The sequence below is a fragment of the Monopterus albus genome, unplaced genomic scaffold (assembly GCF_001952655.1).
Source record: "Monopterus albus unplaced genomic scaffold, M_albus_1.0 scaffold7.1, whole genome shotgun sequence".
NCBI lineage: Eukaryota > Metazoa > Chordata > Actinopteri > Synbranchiformes > Synbranchidae > Monopterus > Monopterus albus.
Window position 1 is genome coordinate 2,863,925 of NW_018127887.1, and position 27,997 is coordinate 2,891,921.

Sequence of the window (27,997 nt, forward strand, 5' to 3'; positions counted from 1 at the left end):
AGATTCACAGATAAATGAGACAGGCAGACAATCGCCAACCACCTATGGAAGTACACATGTCCTTCACTAAATGAATGGAGGCTAATTAAACCCTGTCACTGACTTTGAGAGAGAGAAACAGATGTAGAGAGAAAAGTATAGGAAAGGGCAGGCAGCAGGGCAGGTAAAGAGAAGAACTGAATTAGAGACAAAAAAAGAGTCACCGCAAGCTTTACAAGTGCTGATGAGACAGACAGGGAGAGGGCAAAGTGAGATAGAGAAGTGGGACAGATACAGAGGACAGAGGGAAATGGAGAGAAAAAGGCAGACAAGGCAGTGGATAAAACATAGAACGACAGAATAGAATGACTAAGAGTCAGTGTGAAGTAAAAGTGGTGAAGTGTGGACTGTGTGTAAGAGAGTGAACAACAGAGATAGCGCGACAAAGTGATTTAGATGGCAGAGGAACAGAAGTAGAGAGAAAGCAGCAAAAGGTATTAACTCGAGTGGCAGAAAGAAAGAGAACATATTCAGTCTGTTTGCAATCACAAGGGTAACCTTGAGCGGAGGTCTTGTGTGAAAGCTTTCCTGCTGCTTGATTGGAAGTCCATGGCAGCAGTTTTTATTTAAAGCCTATTAATTGTAAGACACCATCCATCCCGCCCTCCGTGACAGCAGTTACTTTTGTTAAAACAATATGTTACGAGGTGAGATGATGAGGGGCACTGCATGAAAGCACGGCTGAACTCAACCCTCTCCATCCTGATTAATGCACTCAATTTTCTTGATTGGCCTGTTAAATGGACACACCTGATACGCCAACCAAAGAAGGCAGTGCAAGAGTCAGTCAGCAGCTTTTATTGCTGAATAGAGTACCTGAGGTCATCTGTTGTCACACCATGATGGGTGGCTAGAAAATGGCTGTTTTTGTTTTTCACCTTTGCATATTCCTGCGCTATTGCCTCACAGTAAGAAAATTCAGGGTTCAAGCCCCAGCCAAACCTGGTGCCATTCTTTGTGGAGTTTGCATGTTCTCTGTGTCTCTGTTTTTCATACTCCCATTATTGTTCACCCAAGTTGTTCCACAACTGTGTAAATACAAAACAGTGGCTTACCCCTCTCTGCTTGTATAGCATGTAGTTTTAATGAGAAGCTTCCTCATTATCTGTGTTTCATACAGCAGTATACCAAGGTCTGAGAGTAGGGAGATAACACTGCCATAGCCTTTGGATGTCCCACAAAGACACCCAAATCTGTGCCATTCCACCAGTGGCCTCTCTTTCTCTCCCTTTATCTCACTTACTTCCTGTGTTTTTGTCATCTATGAATCCCTTCCCCAACCAGCTCACTTACTCAAGCAGATGGTTTTCAATAAATGGCAGCAGGACAAGGCTTCCTAAAACATTGTCTGATATTCCCCCAAAGCCAGTTCCCTCATGGCCAGATATGCAGCAGTCAGAGGAAAGAGCAAAGCGACAAAGAGCTGTCCCTGCTGGCCAAACTGTGTCCCACTTAGAAAATAATCATCACTGTTGCCGTACAATCACATTCATCCAGCAAAAATGCAACTCGCTGCTGTGTTTTAACGCAAAGAGCTGCGTTGGTTGGGGGGTGAGGGGTTGCAGGGGGAGTGTTGTAGGCATGTATGACACTGGGATGAATCCACAAGTGGCTTCATTCACGTTTCCAAACCGTGAGCTTCCCTTATATTTTGCTTAGTCAGGATGCTAACATAGCCTGCTGTACCTTAGCATGAATTTCTACCACCAGTGTGTCAGCATTGATAGATTAAAAAAAAAAAAAGTTGAAAACACATGGCATGTCATTATGGTACATTAACCGTGGCCCAAACCGTGGCGATCTAAATTCAACAGTGAATAGTAGTGAATGTTCATACTAACAAGGTAAGCAAAGGTTTTCTTCCTGTGGGCATCAACGTTCCGATTGTCCCCAGTGCACGACCGGTCAGCACAGCGCCTTTGCCTTCGTCACCGTATGGTGTGGCAAAAGTTGAACCAAATCCAACTACAGTGTTGGTGCCGGCTGCTATGAACGTTATCCCCCAAATGAATGGAGAGAATAATGGTTTTTCACACCTTTGAAAGTCAGTCTGAACAAGACCTTAGCCTTGGTTCCTTGTAAGTGGAGAAAGATTTTGGGGGTGCCTCTTCTAGTCTACGGGAGTGTCATTATATCAAGTTATAGCTGCGGTTTGTGAAGTCTGTCGCTTTGGTTCAGCTGAATTACAATCAAAGGAAAAGTCACAGTGTGTTGAATTTTTACTGCTTAGACTTTATGGTCTTTCAACATAGTTTATGTCTTTAAAAAATTAAACAACATAGGTGAAAACTGGTGTAGTCTAGCTTTGAACATTCTTTTAATGTCCCAAGTTTAAAGGAATAGTTTAACATTTTAGGGGAAGTGCTTGCTTTCTTAATGAGAGTTAGATGAGAACATCGATATCACCCTCATTGCTGTATGGTAAATAGGAAGTTACAGTCAGGAGATTTTATCTTTGCTTAGCATAAAAACTTGCTGCAGTGGAATACAGGTAGACCAGCTCTGGCACAGGGTATTTCCTGTCCAGGCACAGTGACCTATGTGACCATCTTTCCTGTATCTCTTAAACTTACCAAACTGAACAATTATTCCTAAATAAACATGCAAAGAAAGACCCAAAGAAATATGCAAAACATCACTGCCAATTTGGCCCAAGAGCAGGAGTCGATTAAGATGACTGAGTGAAAAGATTCCCACTAGGAAGCACCAAGAGTGAAAATCTGTAATGTGAGAGCACAGTCATTGTCTAATACCAGTCAGTTTAACTGTGATTGATCACTGTGACCACTCAGAAGCCCGCTACCTGAATTAGAACAATGGACATCAAATTTAAAAAGGTGGAGAAAAAGTGTGTGTATGTGTGTTGCGTGGAAATGTGAACGTTATTGTTCTTCTTGTCGGTGTGCACACAATCCCTGTGTATTCCGCACATGCCACCCCATCAATTTCCACATGGGGATAAAGTTCCATCCAATTAACAACACCCATGAATGCCTCTGTGCTAACATCTGCCAGCCCTTGAATTACTGCATCAAGTGTGTATGGGTTTGTGCTTCTATATGTCGAATTACACACTCACTTAACATGTTTCGATTTGGCATGAGGTAGGGTGCATTTCAAAGACAAAAGTGCTCTGGTTCTGGGCAGTGAGCATGATTGTTTTGCTTTCCATTGTGGCTCTCGTTAAACTGGGAAAGATTTTCCTCCATGCACAAATCGATGGAGCATCATCATCCATCACTCGTCACTCTGTGGCCTATAGGCCAGAGGTCTAAACAATACTGCAAGTAACAAGGAGCAGAAACAGCAGTTACAACTCCATGAAATAAGTGTTGGCACATGCCTTTATTTTCCTTTGTTAAAAGTAGTAATAACACAAAAAAATCCTTCATTGGAAGTTAAAGTCCTGTTTTCAAAATTCAATTCAAATGTGCCTATTGTCAACAAAATGTAATAAAGTAAATAAAATTACTTGTTATGCAAAATGATGTCTTAAATTGAGAGTTAAATCATTAGACATATGGATTATTGGACTGGATTATTACCATTGATAGATCACCTACAGTATAAGCATGATTTTAATGTTACAATAAGTTGAGAGTTCGATCTAATTTTTAACTACTTCACTGTTGGATAGTTTAATCTGTAATGATGTGTCACATTTTAATAATCATATGTTTATGTAGTTATAGAATATCCTCTATAATACTTCTCTACATGTGTAATGGAGGAGCAGTTTTTTCACTATGATAAATGGAAATACTCCACCTGGCCATAAAGCAGATTTAAGTGTGATCCCAACTGGAAAAGCAGCGCAGCGGAAACTTCTCCTGTGTGGCATTTGAAGGATACTGGCTGAATAGTGCTGAGCTACTGTTATTTACACTGGAGGGGACTGAGTGGATTGTCTGTTTTGGGTGACATTTCAGCGGGGTCACAGAGGTGAGGTGTGTGACAATCGGAGTATGCCTGTTCGTGTGCATCTGTGCAGGATTCAAGCAGGTGGGGGAGCACAGGGGCTCGGCACTCATCCCAGCAGTGATTGAGTTTTGGAGCAAGCTGTGCTCTTCAGTCAGTGCCAATTAGCCTGCTGCCACCTTGTGACATTCAAAAGATGGCAGCGGCAAGCGGATCGGTCTGTGTTAGCAAACAATATTCTTGCCCATAAACACACATTGTCATGGCTTACAGGTGATTAAACCTCATTGTGTGTGCAGTCCTGACCTTTTAATCAATTATATTATAATCAAAATAATCCTACACTATCAGATTTAGTGAGTTGAAAATTTGGTTATTAGAAAATAAACACGTCATGATATTTAAAGCCTCCACACACGTACGATATAGTCCACCCACACAGCAGTTTTCACTTAAGTTGCCTAATTAGACCTCTGTTTAGGACTGTGTAGGTGTGTACAGAATGAGCTTCATTGACATTCTCTCTCTCTCTTGTTGTGGTTGTGTTGAATCCATTAGGGCGATGCAATTTATCCTGCCATCATTCTTACTGATCCATAAAGTTTTCTGACATCACCTTGTTTTAACTCCACCTACTGTAGCTTCAACCTGACGGAGTCTAATCATCATGAGTAATTGAAAACACCTGTGCAAACACTGTGCAGGGCCTTTGACAACAGTTGACAACAACGTTGGAAGTCTGTTTAGCGGTTATCTACTGTAGTTTGCAGTTGACTGTTTAGTCTCACCTGTTGTAAAAATACACTTTTCATTTTCACCTTTTAAGATGTTTTTCAATTTATGCTGGACTGCTAGAGATTTGTGTTAAAATCTGGAGTCAAAACTAGCAAAACAATTTACTCCAGTTTGAGTAACAGTGCCTAGGTTGTTTTAGGAGACTACTCAACTGTTTCTAAAATGGAAACTATTAATTTGTGACCCATTTTTGAAGGCTTACATAATCAGTAGGATTAAATTCAGGCTGGAGGCTAAGTGCCACAGACTGGCCAGGAAGTCAGAAAGTATTGAGAGACAAATGCATTGTGTGAATTTCACGGCATTTGTTGACAATTAAAAACATCCCCAGCCTTATCATTTCAAATGAAACAACATCCGCCCACATTGTACTGGAGAGGCAGATAATTTATAGATCTTAAAATCATGACCGATCAAACTGACGGTATCTGATGGTCCAGATACCAGACGAGGCAACTGACAAAATGTTTTTGTAATTTTGGTGAACCAACCCTTTAATATTTGTGTTATGTAACTACGAATCACAATATCTAACACCATCTATGCATTTGTCTAATAAATTTTAATTTATTCAATGTGTACTGTTCTTTATAGAGTTAGTAAAATAAAACTCTCTAGGATATGTAGTACATCCAAATGAAATCTTGTTGCATACCTTGTCTCTCCCTAGTTCCATTAATTCACAGAATATCATTGTGTCTTTCACATTTCCCATATGGATGCCACAAACGGCGCCCAGCAGTCCGTTCTGAACAATCTTGACAGAGAATTTCTAAAGTAGGGCACTTGAAAACCAGACAACAATGGGAGATGTGTCTCTGCCTGCAGTCCTCTACAATGCTGAGATGAATAATGGTATTATCTCAACACGTTGAACTATACTGATTGTTCAATTTACAGACAATCACACAGTCTGTCACTTCTCCACTACTCGCCCCTCTGTCTAATTCTGTCCTGAACACACACATCCATTTAGCAAAATAGGCCTTGTAGTCTGTGCTGGGAGGAGAGGATGAAAAAAAAACTGGGTTCTTTTTCTGCTGAAGAACACACACCTGCACACACACACGCAGACTCAAACAAAGGCAAGGCCAGTATCCCCCCGAGTTTTCCCTACTGCGGCTTCTATGAAAAATTTAGACAGAAGTGATCTCATCGGCTATTTTGAGCCCATCTCTGACCTAGGAATGTTTTAAAGAGCTAGTATCTGGATTTGTAATGTTTGTCTTTACATTTGACAAGATACAAAAAAATGTGGTGTGTGTCATTGTGCACACATAAAACCCTGTTCTATGTTCAAGTGTGTCCCCCTGTGCCTTACTATTTTACAATCTCTCTGCTGTGTTCAATACACAAAATTACCTGCGAGTTGAGACTTCTTGTCTCATCTCACAGGCAGTACTGTAGTGAAACTCATTTAGAAGTGAATGCAGGTGATTTTAGTCATCTTTATGTACACCTCCTTGCAGCCACAAAATGGTGTATCTATTATATGAAAAGCATTCTTGCTCTTTTCATCTGCAGGATCCTCAGTGTTTTAGCAAGACCGTTCTTTTATTTTCCACACAGGACAAAAACTGTTTCTTCTGAGAGAACTCCATCAGCAAATTGAGTCAATTTCAGGTTTCTCTGTGTGGCCTCTGATGCAAACACTCACCACAAACACTGCTATTCAATATCATAGCAGGCATCAGGCAATTCTTGAGATGAATGGTGTGGGTTTGAAGTGTTGATGTTGGGGGCTCAAGTCTGTCTGCTTGCACTTTCTATGACACCGATAATAGGATGTGTTGCTCTATTCTTATTTCTACAGCAATGAACTGCTAAAAATGTTTGGGGAGCTTACACATGTGATATTACACATATGACAATGATGAAACAAAAAGTAACCAAGCTGCAAAAAAATGGGAAAAAAACATGTTCTGGTTGGGCAGATAAAATGGGGTTAATGTGTGAGTGGAACAAAACTCAGCACCAATCAAGAATCAAATAGTCCTCAACATGATTTATCTTCCTTTTTGATATTTGAATTCATTTTGTTCAAAGCCAATATCAAAGCACTACCCATTCAATATACCCACCCTCAGAAAACTGGGGTCAAAGCAGAGCTGAATACCATGGTGGAGAAGCATTCAAAAATCCTTTTCAAATATGGGATATGTAACATTACTGGCAACATCAATCTGTTAAAGCGACAGCTTTCTGTCATTCATACTTAGTTCACTTTTGTGTGAATGTACATCATTGCTTCATTCAGAAACACAGCCCTAATGGTGAGACCCGTGATACGCGTACGATATTTGCCATATATGCAGGATTGGACAGTACATCAAGTGAAGTACAGTATATATGTATGTATGTATGTATGTATGTATGTATGTATGTATGAGGTCAGAGTTTCCTTACTACAACATGGCGGTCAAACGCGAGTGTGTTCCAAGACAAATGTTTTTCTCATGTTACTGAAAAAACATGTTGCATGTTTGTTAACGCATTGTTTCTGTAAAGGTTAGAGAAAATTGTTGTAAGGCTGGAGAAGTTACTATGTTTGCATTATGCCAGTTAAAATATGGGGTTTCTCAATTACCTGCTTTGTTTAGAGTGTTACACATCTCATTTACTGTTGTTTACCTACATAGGAGAAATTCAAATTAACTACTGATGTTCATTACGCCGTTCACTTCCAATGCAACACAGGTGTGCACGTTCATGAACTATCCTCTTGTTTTTAGGAAGAGGCTCTCTGGTTTTATCGTTCTGAAATAATTACAAACTATTTGGAGTTATGAGGGTGCCAAACTAATCTAGAGGAACCCAAGATTAAACATTAAATGGCAGGAAATGAGCAAAATGAGCATGTCATGGGCTCTTTAAAGACACCATGGTTACACCTTGTTTTTGTCCACTTGATCACAGCCTACGGCCAGCAGCATTGCATCCCATTAATTTAAGACTGATAGTATCTTTAATTATGCAGATTACCTAAAACTGCCTAATTACTGGACAACGGAGAAGCTGTGAACTACTAATCTTTCATTTAGCTCCTTGGTCACACTAACAAAACACTCTGCAGCTCCCTTGATACTTAATTCTCATCTTGATGAGGGTGACAGATAATATAATACAGGAACTCTAGATAAAAAAATAGACCAAGGAAGATCAAAAAGGTCGTATGTTGACAGGGCAGCTGTCAAGGTATATGTACAAGTTGGATGCCAGGTTTGCTCATTAATACCAGAGATACACAGGGGTGGCAGTCATGATGTTTTGTTACATGTCTTGCTGCAGGAGAGCACTGGACATGATAGTTACTTCTTTAATAATGCATCTGGTTAAAAATTCAGCCAAAATGTGATGCAAGATATTCAGCTACAACACCATGTAATCGAATGAGTCAACATATAAACAGTGACATCACTGCATCATCAACATGAAATTAGGCTGAACAATGAGGTAGAGAGCATGTTTGTCAATCATGTAATGTGGGACATTGAAAAGGGAATAAATCAAAGCATTAACCGTTAGAATAAGTTGCACTGTGTTTTACCTAAAATGCAACACGACTCCAGACATCTGCGCCTCAGTTCACAAGTCAGTATTGAGTGATCTTGTAGGCGACAGAGGTCTTGACTTTAATCACTGCTGCAGCAGAGTTGACACTGCATACAGTACAAAGTTTCCCATCACAAAAGGATTATGCAATAAAAGTTTTTTCACAGGTATTTACCACATCTATATTATTTTTGGGGGGTAAAATGTATCAATGGAACCCCAATATAAAACATGGCACTGTGGTTTGGTTTGCAAGCAAACACTTTGAGTGCCAAGTCAGCAGAGAGTCGTGTGGCATGCAAAAAAAAAACAAAAAAAAACAAAAAAACAAAACAGGAACAAAGAAATAGAACACTCATCTAATGTCCTGTATTTATTGTGCTGGATTATCTACCTCAGTCCTGTGGTAATTGCATTATAGGTGCTTTTATACTGTTCCAGGATAAATGAAAAAAAAAGCAGCAAGTGTTCTCCTTTGAAAGGTGGAAAATAAGCCATGACATCTCCAACTATGAAATTGTGACCCTGGCAAAAAATAGCTGAAACAAATGGCATAAATAAAAGGTTCGTGCAAGGTGTTGCTCATGGTTTTATGGGCAAATCTAATAAAAAAAAAAAATCACTGAAAAACATAAACTCACAATACTCCAAATGCGGTTCAAGATCAAGTTCAAGATCAGCGAATAGACTCATTCAATTCCCTGTCCTCCACATTCTCACTTCTCACCATGTTATTTGGATGTCATACCCATTTTATAGTTGTCTCTAACACTTCTGTGGTGGAGACGTATGTCAGCCAACTGTCATGCAGAAAATATATCTTTGTGCTTATTTCACAGAATTAAATCTGATGAGGCTGAGACCAGTCAGAGCACCCTGACACTGTCAATTCATCCAGAAAACACAACACTTAATTGAAACTACCATGTCCTCCCAGAAGCAGAAAGCAGGTTCCTCTCAGGAACCCTCTGAAGTAACATAAGTGAATTCGCAAAATCAATCACATATCTTGGAAGGCCAAATATACTTAATCTAAAAGTCAGGGTTTGTTATTAATAGCCATGCCTTACCTTCACAGTAGGCATTATCATCTCGCAGTGAGCGGAAGCCATCCTTACAAACACAGCAGTCTCCAGCCTCCAGGTTTACACAGTCAGAGTGCTCCATGCATCCGTGGCCCTCTGAGCAGAAGTCATGACCTGCAGGAAACACGGTGAGGAAAAGGTTGAGACCCATAGGAGAGGAGTGACGGAGGCATATAGGGCCAATGGAAAGGTTATGTCATAGTAACACAACCTTTCTTCACAGTGTACTCCCTGTGGCTTCTTTCCCAAGCACATTAGGATAACTAACATTTATGTGCTATGATTTCTCACATTACATCTGACTTCATAATCATCAAAACACCAAAAGTATGCTGACATTGTACTACAGATATTTTTGAGCAAAAAGTATAAATAATTATAACCGAGTAAGTGCAATTTAGAGCCATACTAATAATTTTAGCCCATTTCTTACAAATCACTCATACTTAATATTATTGCTGTTTTTAAATCGACTTCCTGCTGTACAGGCAGCCATTGATTTCAATTCATGCCTTACAGTAAAATTTGTTTGTGAAAGGTAATCCATTGAAGTGAATGCTACTTTGAGCAGAAACTGATGGAAAAGTCAAACCGATACATTCAGTGATTTCCTTTTGTGGTGCAAACATGTATGTCTGCCAGAAATCAAGCATAAAGGGCAAAAAATGAGCACAAAGGCACTATGAAAGGAATCATGTGAATGTGGTAGTTTGTAAATTATGTGAATTTGGTTGCTGTTTGTGCACCAATTCTGAAATCATGTATGTGTTTTCTGTTGTACATTGTAATAAAAGAAAAGCGCACAAAACAAATGCTAAATCAACCACAAGTTGATTTTCATAATGACTGGCTGGAGGGTCAGAAGTCAATCTAAGACCATGCGGTTTTGAAAAATGGTTATTAATAATGACCTCTGACTACTGTCACCAGTATCTGTTATTTAATGTATATACATATTTATTTTTATTTGCAAATATTACTCCAGCCAATCTGTCTATCTATATACAAATCTGGAAAAATAATGACTTACAATAATTATGTTCCACCATAAAAATGAATGTCATATGAGGTAGTATTAATGTAGTATAGATGACATTTCCTCCATACCTCTGCAGACTTTACAGCATCTGTCACTCAAGGTGACCTGCTCCGACTGTGGACATTTGAGTTCGGGACAAGGCTCACTGGGGGCCACTCGATGCATGGTCCTGTCCTGTGATGGGTAGAAACAAAATCCTCATGGGCTACTTTCTACATCCGCTTTGTCCCCTTCATTGGCTAAGGGCTTGGATGCAATTATCAAAGTAATTACTCATCTATTGTGTTTCCTCTCTCATTCTCCCCTCCTCTCTCTGTGTTCATTACAAGCCAATTGGTCAATAGCAGCTGTTTTTCCAAACTACTTTTGGAAGAGAGAAAAAGCTTTCCTGTGTCCTCCTATCATCCTCAATGAGTTACATTATGATTCATGATGCATCTTTATTGCACAAACAATGAATCTATCTTCTGGATTATCTCTGCATGAGTGTTTAGTCATAGTGTAAAACCTGATTGGGGGGGTTCCTTTCCCAGCATGCCTTTGGCAGGTCTCTCTAATGATCTCATCCATGACTGATACTAATTTAGAGTCATTAACACCAGACACAGTTGAACAAAAACAATAAACTTTCTCTCTCTAATTGAGTGCACAAATATTTTACTGAAGGTCGGTCCGTCTATAGGACATCTCCCTGTACCCATACATACGTTGAGTGTGCTTGACTGAAATCCTGGAACAAAGTTCCTCCTAAAAGTCCTCTAACAACTTTCTAAACAAGCCTCATACTCTGCGCCTTGCCACCCACTACCCAAAAGCTGCACCTCCCTGCAGCCAGAAGATCAGAGGTGTGACAAGCAGCTGTCAGGGGAAGCCTGCAGGAGTCTGCAGCAGTGGGGTGACTGACAGCACTCCCCATCCCCATTTCTTTGATCTGCCTAGGACTGCCAGTCATTTAACTGAAACTACAGATGGGCCAGGTGTGGGCAAGCAAGCCAGACAGCTGTCGGAAACCACAGATTCTAATGGAGCTTTGCAGAATTCACAAAGGAGCCAGTTGATATGATAAAGTTGGGTGATTAAAACTTCAAATCACTTTTCGGTGATTGATTGGGCCTGCCTGGCATAATGTCATCAAGTGAATTGCTCCCAAAAAGAGCAACCCACCCATCTGGTGCACCAGGCACACAAAAGCCAACACTGAATAATTGGGAAATGAATGTGATTTGGGACCACTGTGGTACCTGATGACTGGTACTGAACAGTAACTGTGGCATTCTCTGATTGACAGGTGCATTGCTTTGGCCTCCAAATGTAAACTCAATTAGTTGGGTTCGGAATAGGTAATCTTGTATTGCTGGCTCATTCAGGCTTGATTTATCCTTGCTGAGTGGGCCAAGGTAGCTGTGGAGCAAGTATTTAGTGAGCTGTCATGCACTGCAACATGAAAATTAATAGAACTAAAGTGCTCAGTTACATGAGTTATTGTGGTGTCTCCTTGTGCAGAGAAGTTTGATAAAACGTCTCAATAAATACTGTATGCTTAAGTGTGGCTTCCATTCTAATGTGTGTGTGTGTGTGTGTGTGTGTGTGTGTGTGTGTGTGTTGACATAACTTACTCTACATTCAAATAGCATGCATCTGCCAGAGGAGTCACGCACTGCCTTCTGATCCCCTTCCACCAGCTCTCTTCCACCAAACAGGCAGACAGCTGGTAAAAGACACAGAAACATTATCAGCATACGCACAAACACTAAGGAATTAGACACATATAAAAGCACAGTGCTCTCCTGAAAACCATGTCTTTAGTATCGTATCCAAGATAATAATCTTTGCTTTAAGTATGAATCTTTAATGCAGTAATCCTTAAATACATGTTTGTTCAGTAAAAAGATGTTTAAGTATGATCTATTGTTGAGCAAATTCCCATCTTAGAATACCACTGAGAGAATATCTTTCACTTCCTGAAATTAGGGAACCATTGTATGGTTTCATTTGTGAACTAATAATCAATATATAATTGATTTTCATTGACCATGTAACTATTTGCAAAGTAATTTCACATTATACAAATCATTACATACATTTTAATCCCACTCCCCAGTGTACATGAATACTGACAGAACCCCGGGTGTCTCATATAACAGTGGTGTTTTACTGTTACTTGATACAATCTGTGCTTATTATTTTCAGCTTTTATTAAAGCTTTTTTTTTAAGTCCTCAGGTAAATCGAGTCAAACCAAATCAAGCATATCAAACCCAATTAGGAGATGCTACTGAGAAAGTAATTAACATGCAAAGAGAACAAGTGTTTCTCACAACACCACTAAGGAGAACCCATTTCATACAGTACAACTGTAGAGGGGGTACAAAAATAATCACATGTGCAGAGTGTGTCTGATGAGCAGTTGGGGTCAAACTGATTCAGACTGATAGGAAGAAGAGAAATGACTGACACCGCAGGTCAGGCCCCATCACAAAATAGTATATCATGAAAGCAAAGGACTTCTCAAATGGCTGTTTGACGTTCTACTTGACAGACCATCAAAAAAAATAAAAAGACAGACTCAGAATTCCTCCCTGCAAGTCCCTGCTCTGTGAGATAAGGCTTTAATTTGGAAAGTGAATCATGTCTTTGTAGTGGGGAAACTTGCCGCGTTCATCTCTCCAAAGCCAGAGCATGCGTAATTAGCTGTGTGTTTGTCTACCATGTCGAGATAAGTGAGCACAGGGGTGTTAAGTTTAAGGGGATTACCTGCTATGTGTTTATATTTGTGTAACACAGCAGCAAATTCTGAATCATACTTTTAAACCCAAGTGCTGCAGCCCTTAACCCTTGGGTCAGTGGAAACGGTACAGACGCAAGCTGATGAGAATCCAAGACTAATGGTTTCTCGCTGATAAAGAGTTAATTGTTGTCTATTATTTGCTTTGCAAGGGAAGCAGGCGCATTGACAGCAGTGTGTGGGAGTATGTGGTGAAAAAGTTCTCAAGTGAAGTCAGCAAGCACAAGATGTAGAGTGAGATTGCAAAAAAAATATTATAGATACACAAAGTGTGCTACATTGTTACTGAGTAACCCTCTGTAAGTGGCAACCTCCGTTATTAGAAACACCATGACACACTATTAATACCAACTAAGCTAACTTAATTCACCTGTTAGGTTTACTCTATACATTGCCAGACAACTCGTGGTGCTTTTTATATGCAACAATCTCACATGTGTTTGGGTTTCATTTGGGTCACAATAACACAAATGCTGGGGGGGAGCTAATATCCTGTGAAATCCATTTTTATTGAAGGGGTATTGAGAGAATATGAGATGCAGAGTGCTGCGGTGAGGAGGCTAATAAGAGTCAGAGTCATGTCGGGGAAAAAAAAAACAGACGCTATGTAGATATGTGATGAAACAGAATTATTTATGTATCAAGAACATATCAGTGCTCAAAAGTTATAAAACGTACATTTAGGAAGACACTATTGCCAGTGAGAGTTGTGCATTCAGGCATTTAAAATTTCTTTCTTCCTCACTTTTCTCACAGTCTCAACATTTCTACCATAAATAGGAACTACTTTACATCACATGCAGGCATCCCAGATTTTCTGGCTCACGTCTGTGTGACTGTTGGCCATCTGTGTTTTCAAGCCAGCAAATGAATAACTGATCGGTCCATGTATATGCAAAAAGATGGACCCAACTCAAGAGGCATGTTAGGACGTAGCTTAGCAACAATGCAGAGCCCTGGTCAACTGTCAGGCAGCCCTTGTGAAGGCGTTTTGTGTACTCTAAACCTGGTGGTGGTTTGTGGTTGTTTTTCTGTTGTGTGTGTTTGTGCGCAGTTGTGTCCATGATTGCATGAGTGTGGGAGGGTGATGAGGTTAAGTGTACTCCACTCACGCTGGCACTCCTTGCAGCAGGCATCCTTTACATAGGCAGGCGCTGTGCCCGCTGGGCACTGAGGGGGAGGGCAAGAGATGGCCTCACACTGGACTGTGCCATTCTGAAGAAAAAGAAATGCAACACACTCTGTAAAACTAAGTTTTGATAATGATCTCCTGAATTTAGTAATTACAGGATCATGATAACTATTTTACCATTTTATAAGAACTGAAATAAATTGATGAACAAACTGAAATGAAGACACTATAATTTAATCTTACTTATAGGCCAACATATACATCAATAGTATATCTGATATTAGTCAACTGGTCAGTCTAGTAGCTCCACCCACATAAAAAATGGGTTACAGATTTATTTTTTATAGCCAACATTCAAAACTCCATCCACCATTCATTCATTTATTTATTGGCAAACAACTGTCTGTTTTGCACGCACACACGCACACACACACACACACACACACGTATGTATATATATGAAAACAATATGGCTCAATGCTCCCCTCCCCCAACTAAAATGAGCAGAAGGTACTGATCAGCCTCTATACATGCATTTGCCCCCCTTCATCCACCACCACTCCATTGCCTTTTTAAATATTCGGAATGGGAGGGAATCAAGCATATGCTTACTCTTTAAAATACAAAAGAGCCGTGTGGTAAATCTAGTTACTGTATAACTTACAGCAGATTTCCACAATTACCTACACACTCTATGTAAAATATTTAAATGTTATCTCCTTCTCTTCTCCTGTGCCTGTAATTAACATTGCTTCCACGGATGAAAGCTCTGTGACAACAACATCTATGAACCGGATCCACATAATTGATAACATCTTAATGCATGACCTTTGAATTTTAAAGGTCACAGCTAATTGCCACACATAAGGTAAGGAACATATCCTACCTAATTCCTTAATTGCATCTGAGGAAAGGCAACACACCATTCCTGGCAAATGAAGTGATTTAATTGAATGAGTGGGCAGAACAAATCCCTGATGATAATTATCATCTGTCAAGAGCAATTAGGTGTGGTGCACTGAGACATATGCAATTTCTTTTTTTTGCATGTTGTTATTGGTGCGTGAAGTCATCTCACTGGCTGGTTGTTCCAAAGTTGAGTAGACTGACAGGGGGTGAAATCTGTTTGCTGATGTGGTACAAGCCCCAGACCTTCAATCGCTTCTAATTCCCTTTTTGGAAATTATTCACACTTTATGCAACACAAAAAAGACCCCTGAGAAAATCGAGCATCACTAAGCGCTGCTGTTGATGTGTCTAATCCAGAGTTTTATGGAGGTTTTCAATAGTTTCTTGTCTCGGGTAACTGGGGCAACACTCCTCTAATGCAAGAAAATAATGAGAACACAAGCTGCAGAAAAGGGGGGTCCCACACTCTGCACCAAAACCCGACCCAAACACACACCTGAATGTGTGTACATGTAGACACTCACATACACACACAACCTGATACATGCACACATGAACAATAAACAGCAATACAGACATGAAGAAAAAGGCATGTTGTCCTAATAACTCTAACACACACACACACACATATATACTCATATTTACCCACACATATCTACTTATTTTACTGTATGACACACACACCTGTAAACATACAAACATATAAGCACAAAATTCCAGACTGAGTACGCTCAAACACACACAGTCGAGCATCCGCATACGTATGAAGCCCCACCGTGCATGTGCAGTTCCTACAGCCATCTGTCCAGCCCTCGTCCTCCCTGTAGACGACCCCCTTGACGCTGCAGGTTCTCTCACAATAGCAGCTATCCAGCCCATTCATCTTCTCCTCTGCCCTGGACAGCTGCTCACGCCACCCAAAAAGGACAAAAGGCAAGAAGGAAAGAAGATGAGAGTCAGCTTCAGTGTGTGTCTATAAGGCAGAGTTTCAACCAGTGGCATCACAAAAGTAAGTCATTAGGCCACATTAACATTTAGACAGAAAATGTCTGCATCAGAACAAAAAAAAAAAAAAAAAGATGTGAACAATGTTATTATGCCCCTGACCACTTCTTGCAAGGAATCAACACATGGACATTTTGTGTTGTAGTACATTTTATCATTGTAATTTAAACTGTAATTACTATTTCTTAAGAAAATATTACAATTGTGGACTAAATTTCAAATTAAAAGACACATTACATTACCTTGCTGGATGTTTTAGCAAGGATGTCCTGCAGTTCCATGATTTTCTGCACTAGTCCATGGAAATCATTGCAGGTTGGGCATGCTGAGATGAAAGAAAGTTTAATTAGTACATGAAACAGTTTCCTACCACTACACTAATCTATGATAATTGCAAATTATTACAATTATTGTTATAGGTAGACAGAAATTGCACATATAATTATTTCAAGCAATATCTAAAAAATATATAGTGTATATTAACTTAGAAAAAAGGATTTAAAATCCTGGCAAAACTATAAAATTACCTCCTACAGCACCATTTTTAAATCTACACAGATAAAATCATAGACAAAATCATACCCCTTCACAGTTGACATTTGAATATAAAAATATTTCCACTAAAACACATTTTGTTGAAGTCTGATACAGCACAAAAACATTCCATTTAGAGGAAAGACCACAGAAATCCCCCTTTTACTGCTTGATTATATGCAAAACATTTCATTACCAAAAGTTTGACTGAGGGAAAAATGTTTCTCACTTGCTAAGCTGTGTTAAAAGATGTTTTAATCTAGTGAGTATAGACAATAAAAAAAAAAAAATCAGTGCAATCAAGTGCCACAGGTAATTCAATGAAACACTCAACAATGTAAAACAGTTCATTAATGTGTTGCTGCACTTACTTCTGTTCAAGTCTGGACACTGTGAGATGTAACCCTGTGGCATCACCAGAATCTCCACATCCTGCATCACTCCCTGCACACACACAGACACCAAACCTTTGGATTAAGGAGAATAACCCCTCACAGAAAGCAGAAACACAATAAATATGTGATGAAGCATGTTAATATGTAGCTAGTAAGTGTTTAAGGAATCAGAAGCCCAGTGGGGTCTATATGCAGGACATGAAAACCCAAGACAAACAGCCATGTTTATGATAGCCTTGGTAACTGCTGCAATCATAAAACAGCAGTAAATCTGAGAAGGGAGCAAATTTATTTTCCAATCTGGAGAGTGAGAAACAGAGAAGTTAGCTGATAGGTAATATGTCTCCTAGGTTGTCGCTCAGATGAATCATCTCATACCCGGACACCAACAGGAAGTTAAGTGAGCCAGTGATGTGGGAGTTTTAGTAGGTAGACGGAATTTTTTATTTTCCTCCTCCAGTCTCCACTGATAAAGATAAATATGTGATAATAATAGGAGATGTACATTCAATTTGATTCATAAGTCCCAGTTCCTGTGTCCAAACCCCAAACACATACATACACTCATGTGTACACATACACACACGGACACCGAGTTGTCATGGTAACCTGGCCCATTTCATTCCTTCGGTGTATTTTATATTTCTTATGGAAGTGAAGTGGTGCAACTTAGGAGAAATTGTTTTTTTGAAATTGTCTTCCTGCTTCAATTTACTGGCCATAATTTTAAAATACTGCAAAAATGATGTGTTGATTTTTTTAATGGCAAATATGCTGGAATGGAAGCAGACAGGGGTTGTGTGCATCAAAACTGTAATCAAACCATAGAACTGTACACTTACAGTAACATGAATCTGTACTGCAATTACTACCTAAGTGTATATAAAGTCACAGTAAAATGGCAGTGTCTTTATCTTCAGTATTTCATATGTTGATGAGGTTTAGCTGCAAACAGGATTTGAATCAAATCCTTCAGATATGATTCAATGACTTAAAAGCAGTCGTGGCCAAGTGAATACAGCAAGGCACAGATCTAAAGTGACATTACCAATTAATCAGTTATCTAGTTATTAAATTAAACACCATTAGTTTTGTACTTTTAGAAATGTAAACAAACTGTTTTCTGACATCTAAAAAGCCACATTCTATGATATCCCACATTACCATGGCCGGTGCTGGCTGACCCAAATTACATTTGATTGGACAAATGTAAGCAAACCCATTCTAATGTTTTACAGAAATGCAAACCGAGATATTCTGGCATATAGTAACAGAAAACTGAACCGGGCCATCACTCTGATGAACACTTGACCCATGACAGTGTGACTGGACAATAACCCTCGGTGCAATACCTGTAAATATACATAGGTATCTATTTTTAAGTACTCTATTTTTATTCCTATTATTTTATTTCAATGAGCATTCCTTTGTCTGTCTGCATTGTTTACTGCCTGTGTATACTGCTTATTTTGCATTGTTTGCACTGTTTGTTGCTTGTTAATACTGTTTATTCTGTTATACTACACAGCCTTATGCTGGTTTACTGTTTACTTGCCCCTTGCATGGGGATATGTACATACACTTTGAGAGCCGCTGTACCACAGTCAAATTCCTCGTGTGTCTAACACACCTGGCCAATAAAGCAGATTTTGAACTGAACAATTGACCCAGAGATACAGGACAAGAAATTGAAAAATATGTTTTCTATTTCACTGTGTCTTTGAGCAGAGCTTGTGTTATAATGCAGCACTATCTTTAAAAAAAAAAACAACAACAAAAAAAAACAAACAGTTGCCAGTCTTTGTTGAACCGGTTCTGGCTAGTGAAAAAAGTGTCAATTTGAGTTTTCCAAAGTGAGTCCTCTGTGTCAGCAGCACCTTGTTTACTGCAGCCTGCATGCAGTAGCGCGTGGGACGTAGATGGTTGCCCCATCTGTACCGGAAATGTGAATTTGTGAAAAACAGCAAGTGGCAGAGTTGGGGTTGAATCATTTCTGATACAATTGTAATTGTAGGCTAAGAAGTAACTTGAGTGAAACAAAAACCAGATTAGCATGAGTCAATAGCTGCTGTTGCTGAACATGGGATTGTCTGAATTAAAAGCAAAATTTTCCAGCCTTTTAAATTAGGATATACAACAATTTGCCACATTAGCATAAAAATCCATTACAAATGACATATCACTGATGGAATTCATACATTGGGCCACTAGATAAGTGAAAAACAATAGATTTTGCTATTTTACCATGTGTAGGTTAAAAAAAGATATTTATTGTGTTGTAAAGCAAATCCAAATTTTGCAGAGTCTTTACTATTACTGCTTGGGCTATAATTTTCTCATCTACAGCTGACACCCATGTACAGACATTGACTGTTCCTGTGTGTGTACTAATGAAGCAGTGCATTTTAAAAGGAGACATCTTTCCTTAGCAATTAATCAAGGCTTCAGCACATGGCAAGAAGAGATGCTCAACAAGATTAGCGGTTGACCCCTAAGGCTTCTTTCATCTACCAATTAACACAGATGAAATTCAGCAGCCAGGACACAATGTCTAAAGCATTCACAGACACAGAGGTACACACAAAAAGTGCAACACCATCACTAAGCCAGTCTCTGGCACACTGATTAAAATAGTTAGAGTTGCTGGTAAGTTGACATTTTTCTCCAGCATGTCTCCCCAGGTGGGAAATTTTGGAGTACAGTCCAGTCTACAAGAGGAGATGTATATCTACCTGTCTGATAAACAATACTATACACTGAGCTTAATGAGCATAGTCCAGAGTCTATTTAATGACTTCTCCCAAATCGGCGTTGTGGGGATTACAGAGATAATTGCACTGGGTTTAGTTGCAGACTAAGGGAAAGGGAACAAACAATGACAAAAAAAAGTCAGTTTATAGGGTGGGAAGAGCAACCCTCAAATTAAAATGGTAAGCCTTGAGAAATGCATGCAATTAAATTCAGCTGTTATAATAAATAAAACCAAACAAGCCAAACAAAGAGGGAGAAGATTCAGTATAAACCAAGAAAGTATGGGGTGAAAGGCTGGTGCAACAGCTGAGACTTACTTCTTTTTGCCATTCTGAATTATTTATTGCTTACTAATGTCATAGATCAGGACAGGTCAAAATATTCATATTTGGAGAGGAAGGTTTGTACAGCAATGCTAACCTTGAAGAACCCATGAGCAGCATTTCTCTGTCCCAGCCAGAAGGAAGCATCCTCAGGTATGTCCATGTAGGGGGGCTCCACCACACGCTCATAGATCCTGTAAAACACATACAGTACAGTACATGATGGCTTCCCAATTTATTAGTCCTGTTTTTTCCAACTTTAAGACATGACAAATGTAGAATAACTATCCCCTTCTCTCTCCCACTGCAGCCCTTGCCCTGTTAAATCCTTCTGTTAACTTTTTTCCTAAAGTGGGTATAGATAGCCACATGGTTTCTGCGACACACATGGTGTCACCGTCTGCATCTTCTCTTGTGCCAAGGAGGATTCTAATACATAAATTTTAACACCCCTTTCATACAGAAAATGCATGTATAATGCAAGTCTACTCAAAGTGCATTAATTGCACCCTTTCATATGAGGCAGCTGGCAGAGGTTAATCTTTAGATGTCACCATCAGTAGCAATGCACTAAATTCCACTGAATCATTACAAAATAAATGCTAGGTTTCACTTTCACCTTTCTTTTCTCCCTCTCTCTCCTTTCAGGGAGTTGGTTAGATGATATTTAAACTCTGATGTCATAAAAAATGTTTTTTCCATCCCTGATAGAAAGGCCAGTTCACCAAAGCCGGGCAGCCCCTGACAGAGGAGAATGGAGGAGGAGGTTTGGCTGACGCATGTTGACCCATTTTGATAGTCTGCCAATTTAAGAGAGTATGATGTGGTCCCGCTAGTAAACATCGACAAAATAGTTTCATTTTTAAATTTTTTGTGTGTGTGTGAGTGTACAGACTGAGTCTAAAATATTTTTGAGATTTGTATCAATCTGAGTTGAAGGGCTGTTTTGTTCACTGATAGAACCCAATTTGTTTACAGCCCATCTGCTGTACAACTGTAAAGTGCTTCTTGTTGAAACTTTTCCATCTACAACTTGTTGACCAAGAACAATTTCTGAAAGGTTAAATGAGTACTCCACCAATTAAGCATTGGTCTCCACAATGCTGGACTCATGACAGACAGTTTAATACAAGAACAACCACAGCTGAAGTAGCAGAAACAGAGATATCTTCTTTTTGGTTTTTTAAACTTTTGTTTTTTGGACACATTTTTCTTCCAAGGCAAAACCTGACACCTACATTACCCACAATGCAACTTGAACCGCTGACAGAGGTTTAGATGAATTATGTCAAGCTGTTAGCCTCAAGCATAGTACAGCACAGTATAGCTACAGAGAGGTCTGGTAAATTCCCTTTACTTTCACGCAGGTCCCTCTGGTGCCACAAAAAGGCTTTATACAACTTTTTTCATTAGTAGTCCCCAAGACCTGTAAACTGACTTCAGTGTGTAAAATTGGTGGAGTTCCCTTTTAATCTCATCATCAAAGCTACCATACATTTATTCTCAGCATCTTACCTGTTGCAGTCAACGTGAAGTATGACATGAGAGGCACTGATGGCCACAGAGACCTTGTGCCACTGGTCATCAGCCAGGCTGTATGGGAACACCTCAGTGTGGGCCTGTTGGCCTTTCGTTCGATAGTGAAGACGCACCTCACTACGCTGACCGCTGCTCTCCAGCTCCAGGAACCTGGAGAATAAAGGCACCAGCAAACTGCTTCAGTGACAGCTTATCTGAGAATTTGCATTGCACTGTAGGTCTTGTTGCAATACTGGAAGTGAATCCTTATTTTCTATTGGCACAAAAACCTGCATGCATCAGCAAAGTGCCCAAATTCAGGACTCCTCTTAGCGCCGTGATGAGTGATCCATACATCACTCATTTCCAAGCAATGCACTCGCATCTTCTCAGATTTACAACACCATTTAGAACATAATCACATCAGTAGTCATGCATAATGGTTCTATATGGCTGTTAAGTGCAAGATCAGCAATACACAACAATGTCCTACATGTAGGGGTTCAACTCTTTACATTGGACTACTAGTATTCTAGCAGAACCCTTTTCTCCAGACCACTGATATTCAGCCAGCATAGTGACACTAATGGAAAGAGCTGCCGATACACACCTTCAAAGACAGGCTTATTAAACTAGAGTTATTTACTGGAAGTATTATTCAAAAGAAAAACAGACACCCCTGCATGTGTAGCAATGGAATTGATTTAAACTACAACCACATCTAATAAATTTACTCTCCCCCTGTCCTATATGGGCATTCATCCTGGCCCCATAAAAACACTAGCTAAACACTTCTGGTGCTGAATTAGTCCTTGCTATGTCTCCAAATGAAATCATGCAGTGCTGCTTTGTTGCATTTCAATGTCTGGGAAAGCTAATCAGCAGCAGGGAAAGTCATTAACATCCCTGTGAGCTCTCATTTCAGGACTGACTTTCATGTACAAACTGTTCAATCAACACATTAAGTAAAATTCTGATTGCTGTTCTGATCATTCAATAGCTCAGCTACCACAAACTAATGGCAAACATTAGCATGCTAACTGCAGATTGTGTCTCATCAGTTTTCGATCCACGATTACAGAGTCAATGTTTGGATCGCTGATGGACTGTGAATAATACGATGGCATACAGGGTGATTTGCTTTGTTTACTTGACTGGCGTGTAAAACATCTAAATGCTCATCAAATACAAATATTCAGGTTTCAATCAATGCATCACAGACTGCTATAAGAAAACAGCGTGATACTCCAATTAGGAAACTAATTATGTTTTATTAGTGGGGCTTTATAAACAATGTGACATTATGACTAAAATGCATCTCAAATTAACTTCACAATATGCTGTATATGTTTGTCTTCATAGGTATTTTCACATATTGAAACCTGTTACATATCTGCAGATATGTCCAAATAAAAATTTGTTACATTTTAAATGATTGGCATGAACTAATATTGCCTGACCTTTCTGTGTATTATAAAACATATAATGGTAAATCGTATAATGGCATGACAAAAGAACTGATCATACCTATGCTCAGAATGGTGGATGGAGAGGATGACCCCAGAGTTGAGGTGATCCTGTTTGAGTGTCACCAGCAGAGTAAACTCATTCTTGCCTCTCAGCTTCTGCACCATTTGCTCAGACACCTCGACAGGAGCCTTCACCTCTCTGGAGGACCCTGAATGAAAACAGAAAAATAAAATATTGTTTACACCATTAAAAGCTGCATCCTTTATTTTATTTGAAACAAAATAACATTAACAGGACAGTATACAGAGCCACAGAGAGTCACAGAGTCACAAGGACCAGCAAGTATTACCGAATGGCAAAGGTAATGTTCATGCCCTGAACCACCAGCACCAGAACAAGACGAGGCCACTACTGGAGAACTCCAGAGCGGCTCAGCAGAGTGAGGTCAACCAGGACAGCAGCATCCCAATGCTACGGCCAAGTTAAAGCTTTCCTTGGTTTTATTGTTTATCATCTTTTATTGTTAGGACTGGAACTGTGCAGCTTGGGGCTGGCCCCTAAAAGCTCATGAAGACTGTTATCAGTTAAAACATTAACAATATTAACCCTAAGACTTCTGCTTTATGTTTTTGATGTCATCATGATGACACCACTGTTGTAATTGTTGTCAGGGTATTACATAAGAAAGCAATACTCTATAAACACATTACACATGTTCAGTGACGTGCGGTCAGGGGAGGCAGGTGAGGCAGAGCCTCCCCTGTCAATCTTGAAAAGAAAAAAAAGTTAACCATAAAATATAATAAATGTTAATATTTGTCGGCTGGTGTGTGTTGTAGGCCCTTTTGCCGTTCGAATCCGATGTTGAAGGCAATAGCAGAATTTGCGTATGTCCCGTTCAAATACATGGAGGAGATGCGCGATGAGGCAGCACTGTGCTGTGCCTCTCGGTGGATCGTGTAATCCTCACAAACTGTATGCGATGCAAATAGTGTGTCGCTGTCCCTCTATATATCGCAAATAAAATGCTTTCAAACACTCTGATTATATGCTCTGCCTTGCCATAATCTGGATAATGTATAAAATGTAGTTCTGTAAGGTGTTTAGGCTCGCAGATTAACCATAAAACCCAGTAAAAAAGTTACTCGGTGAGGCAAACAGTACTGAGAAAATTCGCAAATCTGGACTTTCAATCAAAACATTTTTGACAGTCTGGACATTTTTGTCCAGAAGGATCTTCTTTATTGAAAACATTTGTTTTAATATTGGATTCGAACGGTAAAAGGGTTTGTAATACATACCAGCTGACAAATGGATTTCCTGTACAAGTAAAGGTAAGACCATAAACTTTTATTATTTCTAGTTAGAAATAAGCTCAACTGGAATAAATTTTAACCTCAAATTAAATATGGGTCACGTTTGTGTGAAGAAGGCTGATATGAGATAAACATAACACATTGTCTGTTAACAGACAATTTGTTAACAGTTCATTTGTATTTGTAAATCTGACTGTAAAAGAGTCAGTGCCTCACCAGCTGTCAACCTCACCGCACGTCACTGCACACGTTACAGTGGAGTGGAGTATGCACAGTAAAGTGCTCCAAACCAAAATATAAAGATGCTGTGGCAAAGAATTTCTATCAAAATCTAGACATTTTCTTAACACAATTATTTCCTTGCATCCCACTTGTCTTTCTTTATTTAACCAAAAGATGCTTGGAAAGAAAACACAGTCAAGGTGACTACACTGCTCTTAATGATATATTAGACTTTAAGTGAGTGATGTTAAAATATGCTGTAGCTGAAATGAAATGCAGCACTGACACTTTAGGGAGTTAAGTTATCAAACAGAAAAACTTGTTATACAAAACTACAGAACATACGACTGGGATTTCACAGGGCACATGAACTAAATATTTAATGGCTCATATTTCCTCATAATTCATAGTGAATATTCAGTACAGTGACATATTTTACAGGGCTTGAATCGGTGTTCCACATGTCATGTCACACACACTTTAGAAAGCTGCAAGTAAAACACTTTGTTCAGTAAAACTGTTAAATTTATTTTATTTGGTTTTAGAAGTTGCTGATGTCTCAAGATGTCTTGAGGTCAGCCTTATCTAACAATCAAAAAAGGTTTGTGTTTGATGTTTGTCAGATTAAGGTGTTAGGAAACTAGCCAGTAGCCATTTCGAAGCTTGAGTGCTTTCAAGATAAACATCAGGCCTTTCCCCATATAACAAAACTTGATATCATCCACTTGCTAATATCATTAGATAACAACTTACTATTACCAAATATTGTACCAGACATATGTTAACTTGTATCAGCTGCCCCACGTTACCAAATATTGTACCAGATACAGTGCCTTGCGAAAGTATTCGGCCCCCTTGAACTTTGCGACCTTTTGCCACATTTCAGGCTTCAAACATAAAGATATAAAACTGTAATTTTTTGTGAAGAATCAACAACAAGTGGGACACAATCATGAAGTGGAACGAAATTTATTGGATATTTCAAACTTTTTTAACAAATAAAAAACTGAATAATTGGGCGTGCAAAATTATTCAGCCCCTTTACTTTCAGTGCAGCAAACTCTCTCCAGAAGTTCAGTGAGGATCTCTGAATGATCCAATGTTGACCTAAATGACTAATGATGATAAATAGAATCCACCTGTGTGTAATCAAGTCTCCGTATAAATGCACCTGCACTGTGATAGTCTCAGAGGTCCGTTTAAAGTGCAGAGAGCATCATGAAGAACAAGGAACACACCAGGCAGGTCCGAGATACTGTTGTGGAGAAGTTTAAAGCCGGATTTGGATACAAAAAGATTTCCCAAGCTTTAAACATCCCAAGGAGCACTGTGCAAGTGATAATATTGAAATGGAAGGAGTATCAGACCACTGCAAATCTACCAAGACCTGGCCGTCCCTCTAAACTTTCAGCTCATACAAGGAGAAGACTGATCAGAGATGCAGCCAAGAGGCCCATGATCACTCTGGATGAACTGCAGAGATCTACAGCTGAGGTGGGAGACTCTGTCCATAGGACAACAATCAGTCGTATACTGCACAAATCTGGCCTTTATGGAAGAGTGGCAAGAAGAAAGCCATTTCTTAAAGATATCCATAAAAAGTGTTGTTTAAAGTTTGCCACAAGCCACCTGGGAGACACACCAAACATGTGGAAGAAGGTGCTCTGGTCAGATGAAACCAAAATCGAACTTTTTGGCAACAATGCAAAACGTTATGTTTGGCGTAAAAGCAACACAGCTCATCACCCTGAACACACCATCCCCACTGTCAAACATGGTGGTGGCAGCATCGTGGTTTGGGCCTGCTTTTCTTCAGCAGGGACAGGGAAGATGGTTCAAATTGATGGGAAGATGGATGGAGCCAAATACAGGACCATTCTGGAAGGAAACCTGATGGAGTCTGCAAAAGACCTGAGACTGGGACGGAGATTTGTCTTCCAACAAGACAATGATCCAAAACATAAAGCAAAATCTACAATGGAATGGTTCACAAATAAACATATCCAGGTGTTAGAATGGTCAAGTCAAAGTCCAGACCTGAATCCAATCGAGAATCTGTGGAAAGAACTGAAAACTGCTGTTCACAAATGCTCTCCATCCAACCTCACTGAGCTCGAGCTGTTTTGCAAGGAGGCATGGGCAAAAATTTCAGTCTCTCGATGTGCAAAACTGATAGAGACATACCCCAAGCGATTTACAGCTGTAATCGCAGCAAAAGGTGGCGCTACAACGTATTAACTTAAGGGGGTTGAATAATTTTGCACGCCCAATTTTTCAGTTTTTTATTTGTTAAAAACGTTTGAAATATCCAATAAATTTCGTTCCACTTCATGATTGTGTCCCACTTGTTGTTGATTCTTCACAAAAAATTACAGTTTTATATCTTTATGTTTGAAGCCTGAAATGTGGCAAAAGGTCGCAAAGTTCAAGGGGGCCGAATACTTTCACAAGGCACTGTATATGTTAACTTGTATCAGCTGCCCCACAGATCAGACCAAGAGATCAGCACATTCTCCTAGGCTTAGTTTAGGACTACAGATATGAATCTGAGGATTTAGGGACAAGTGAAAGGTTGGTGGTGCAGGTGTGGATGGGAGGAGTGTGTTGTGCCCCCTTCCTCCTCTCCAACTTTACAAAGACATCTATGCTACTTTAATGGAAGCATCAATAAATGATGATGTTTCTCAGAAGCAATCACATCAAAAAGTTCACTTCCACTATGGGATGCATGCAAGATGACCTGGCACACTTAGGCACTCCAGGAAGCTGGCAGGGTATTGGTATTATTTCCAGTTGCTGGGATTAGCCAATGAAAACAATGCTACGTCAAACCACAAGCAACACCATGATGAAGACCAGTGTACTTGTCACTTATAAAGGGTACGATGGCAGCATTTTGAGAAGAAGAGCCTTTTTTCATACTTCACTCCCAATACTTAGTGTTCACCCACTGTGCTACCATTAGCCTTTTCCTGATGTTGGCTTTTAAGCAAATCAGGGACATATTTTTAGTCCTTTCTGTCTAAACAAAAATGCACACTGGATTCGTCACTCAGAAAGAAAGATGCACAGGATGCGGTTTCATGAATTTTGCATTGCACTGGAGTATCATTCCAGTGTCATTGGCTAAGGTGCGACAGATGGTCTAATGACTGCTGCAGTTCTGCCTAGCTGCAGTCTGCTGCCATCAGCAGATCCCACTAAATAACT

The 27,997-nt window shown here is 39.6% G+C and overlaps 1 protein-coding gene across 1 annotated transcript in view; it reads right to left on the reverse strand.

Moving 5' to 3' along the window:
* The window catches only part of nell2a (neural EGFL like 2a), a 76,558-nt gene that overhangs the window by 41,277 nt on the left and 7,284 nt on the right, over window positions 1-27,997 (reverse strand). Inside the window, exons 3-12 of the mRNA XM_020585552.1 lie at window positions 23,307-23,457; window positions 21,777-21,950; window positions 20,359-20,455; window positions 17,164-17,236; window positions 16,501-16,583; window positions 16,029-16,157; window positions 14,325-14,427; window positions 12,045-12,136; window positions 10,497-10,602; window positions 9,375-9,503 (exon numbers count right to left, since the gene is read on the reverse strand). Of these exons, the coding sequence (XP_020441208.1) occupies window positions 9,375-9,503; window positions 10,497-10,602; window positions 12,045-12,136; window positions 14,325-14,427; window positions 16,029-16,157; window positions 16,501-16,583; window positions 17,164-17,236; window positions 20,359-20,455; window positions 21,777-21,950; window positions 23,307-23,457 (1,137 nt within the window). The remainder of the gene's footprint in view (window positions 1-9,374; window positions 9,504-10,496; window positions 10,603-12,044; window positions 12,137-14,324; window positions 14,428-16,028; window positions 16,158-16,500; window positions 16,584-17,163; window positions 17,237-20,358; window positions 20,456-21,776; window positions 21,951-23,306; window positions 23,458-27,997) is intronic.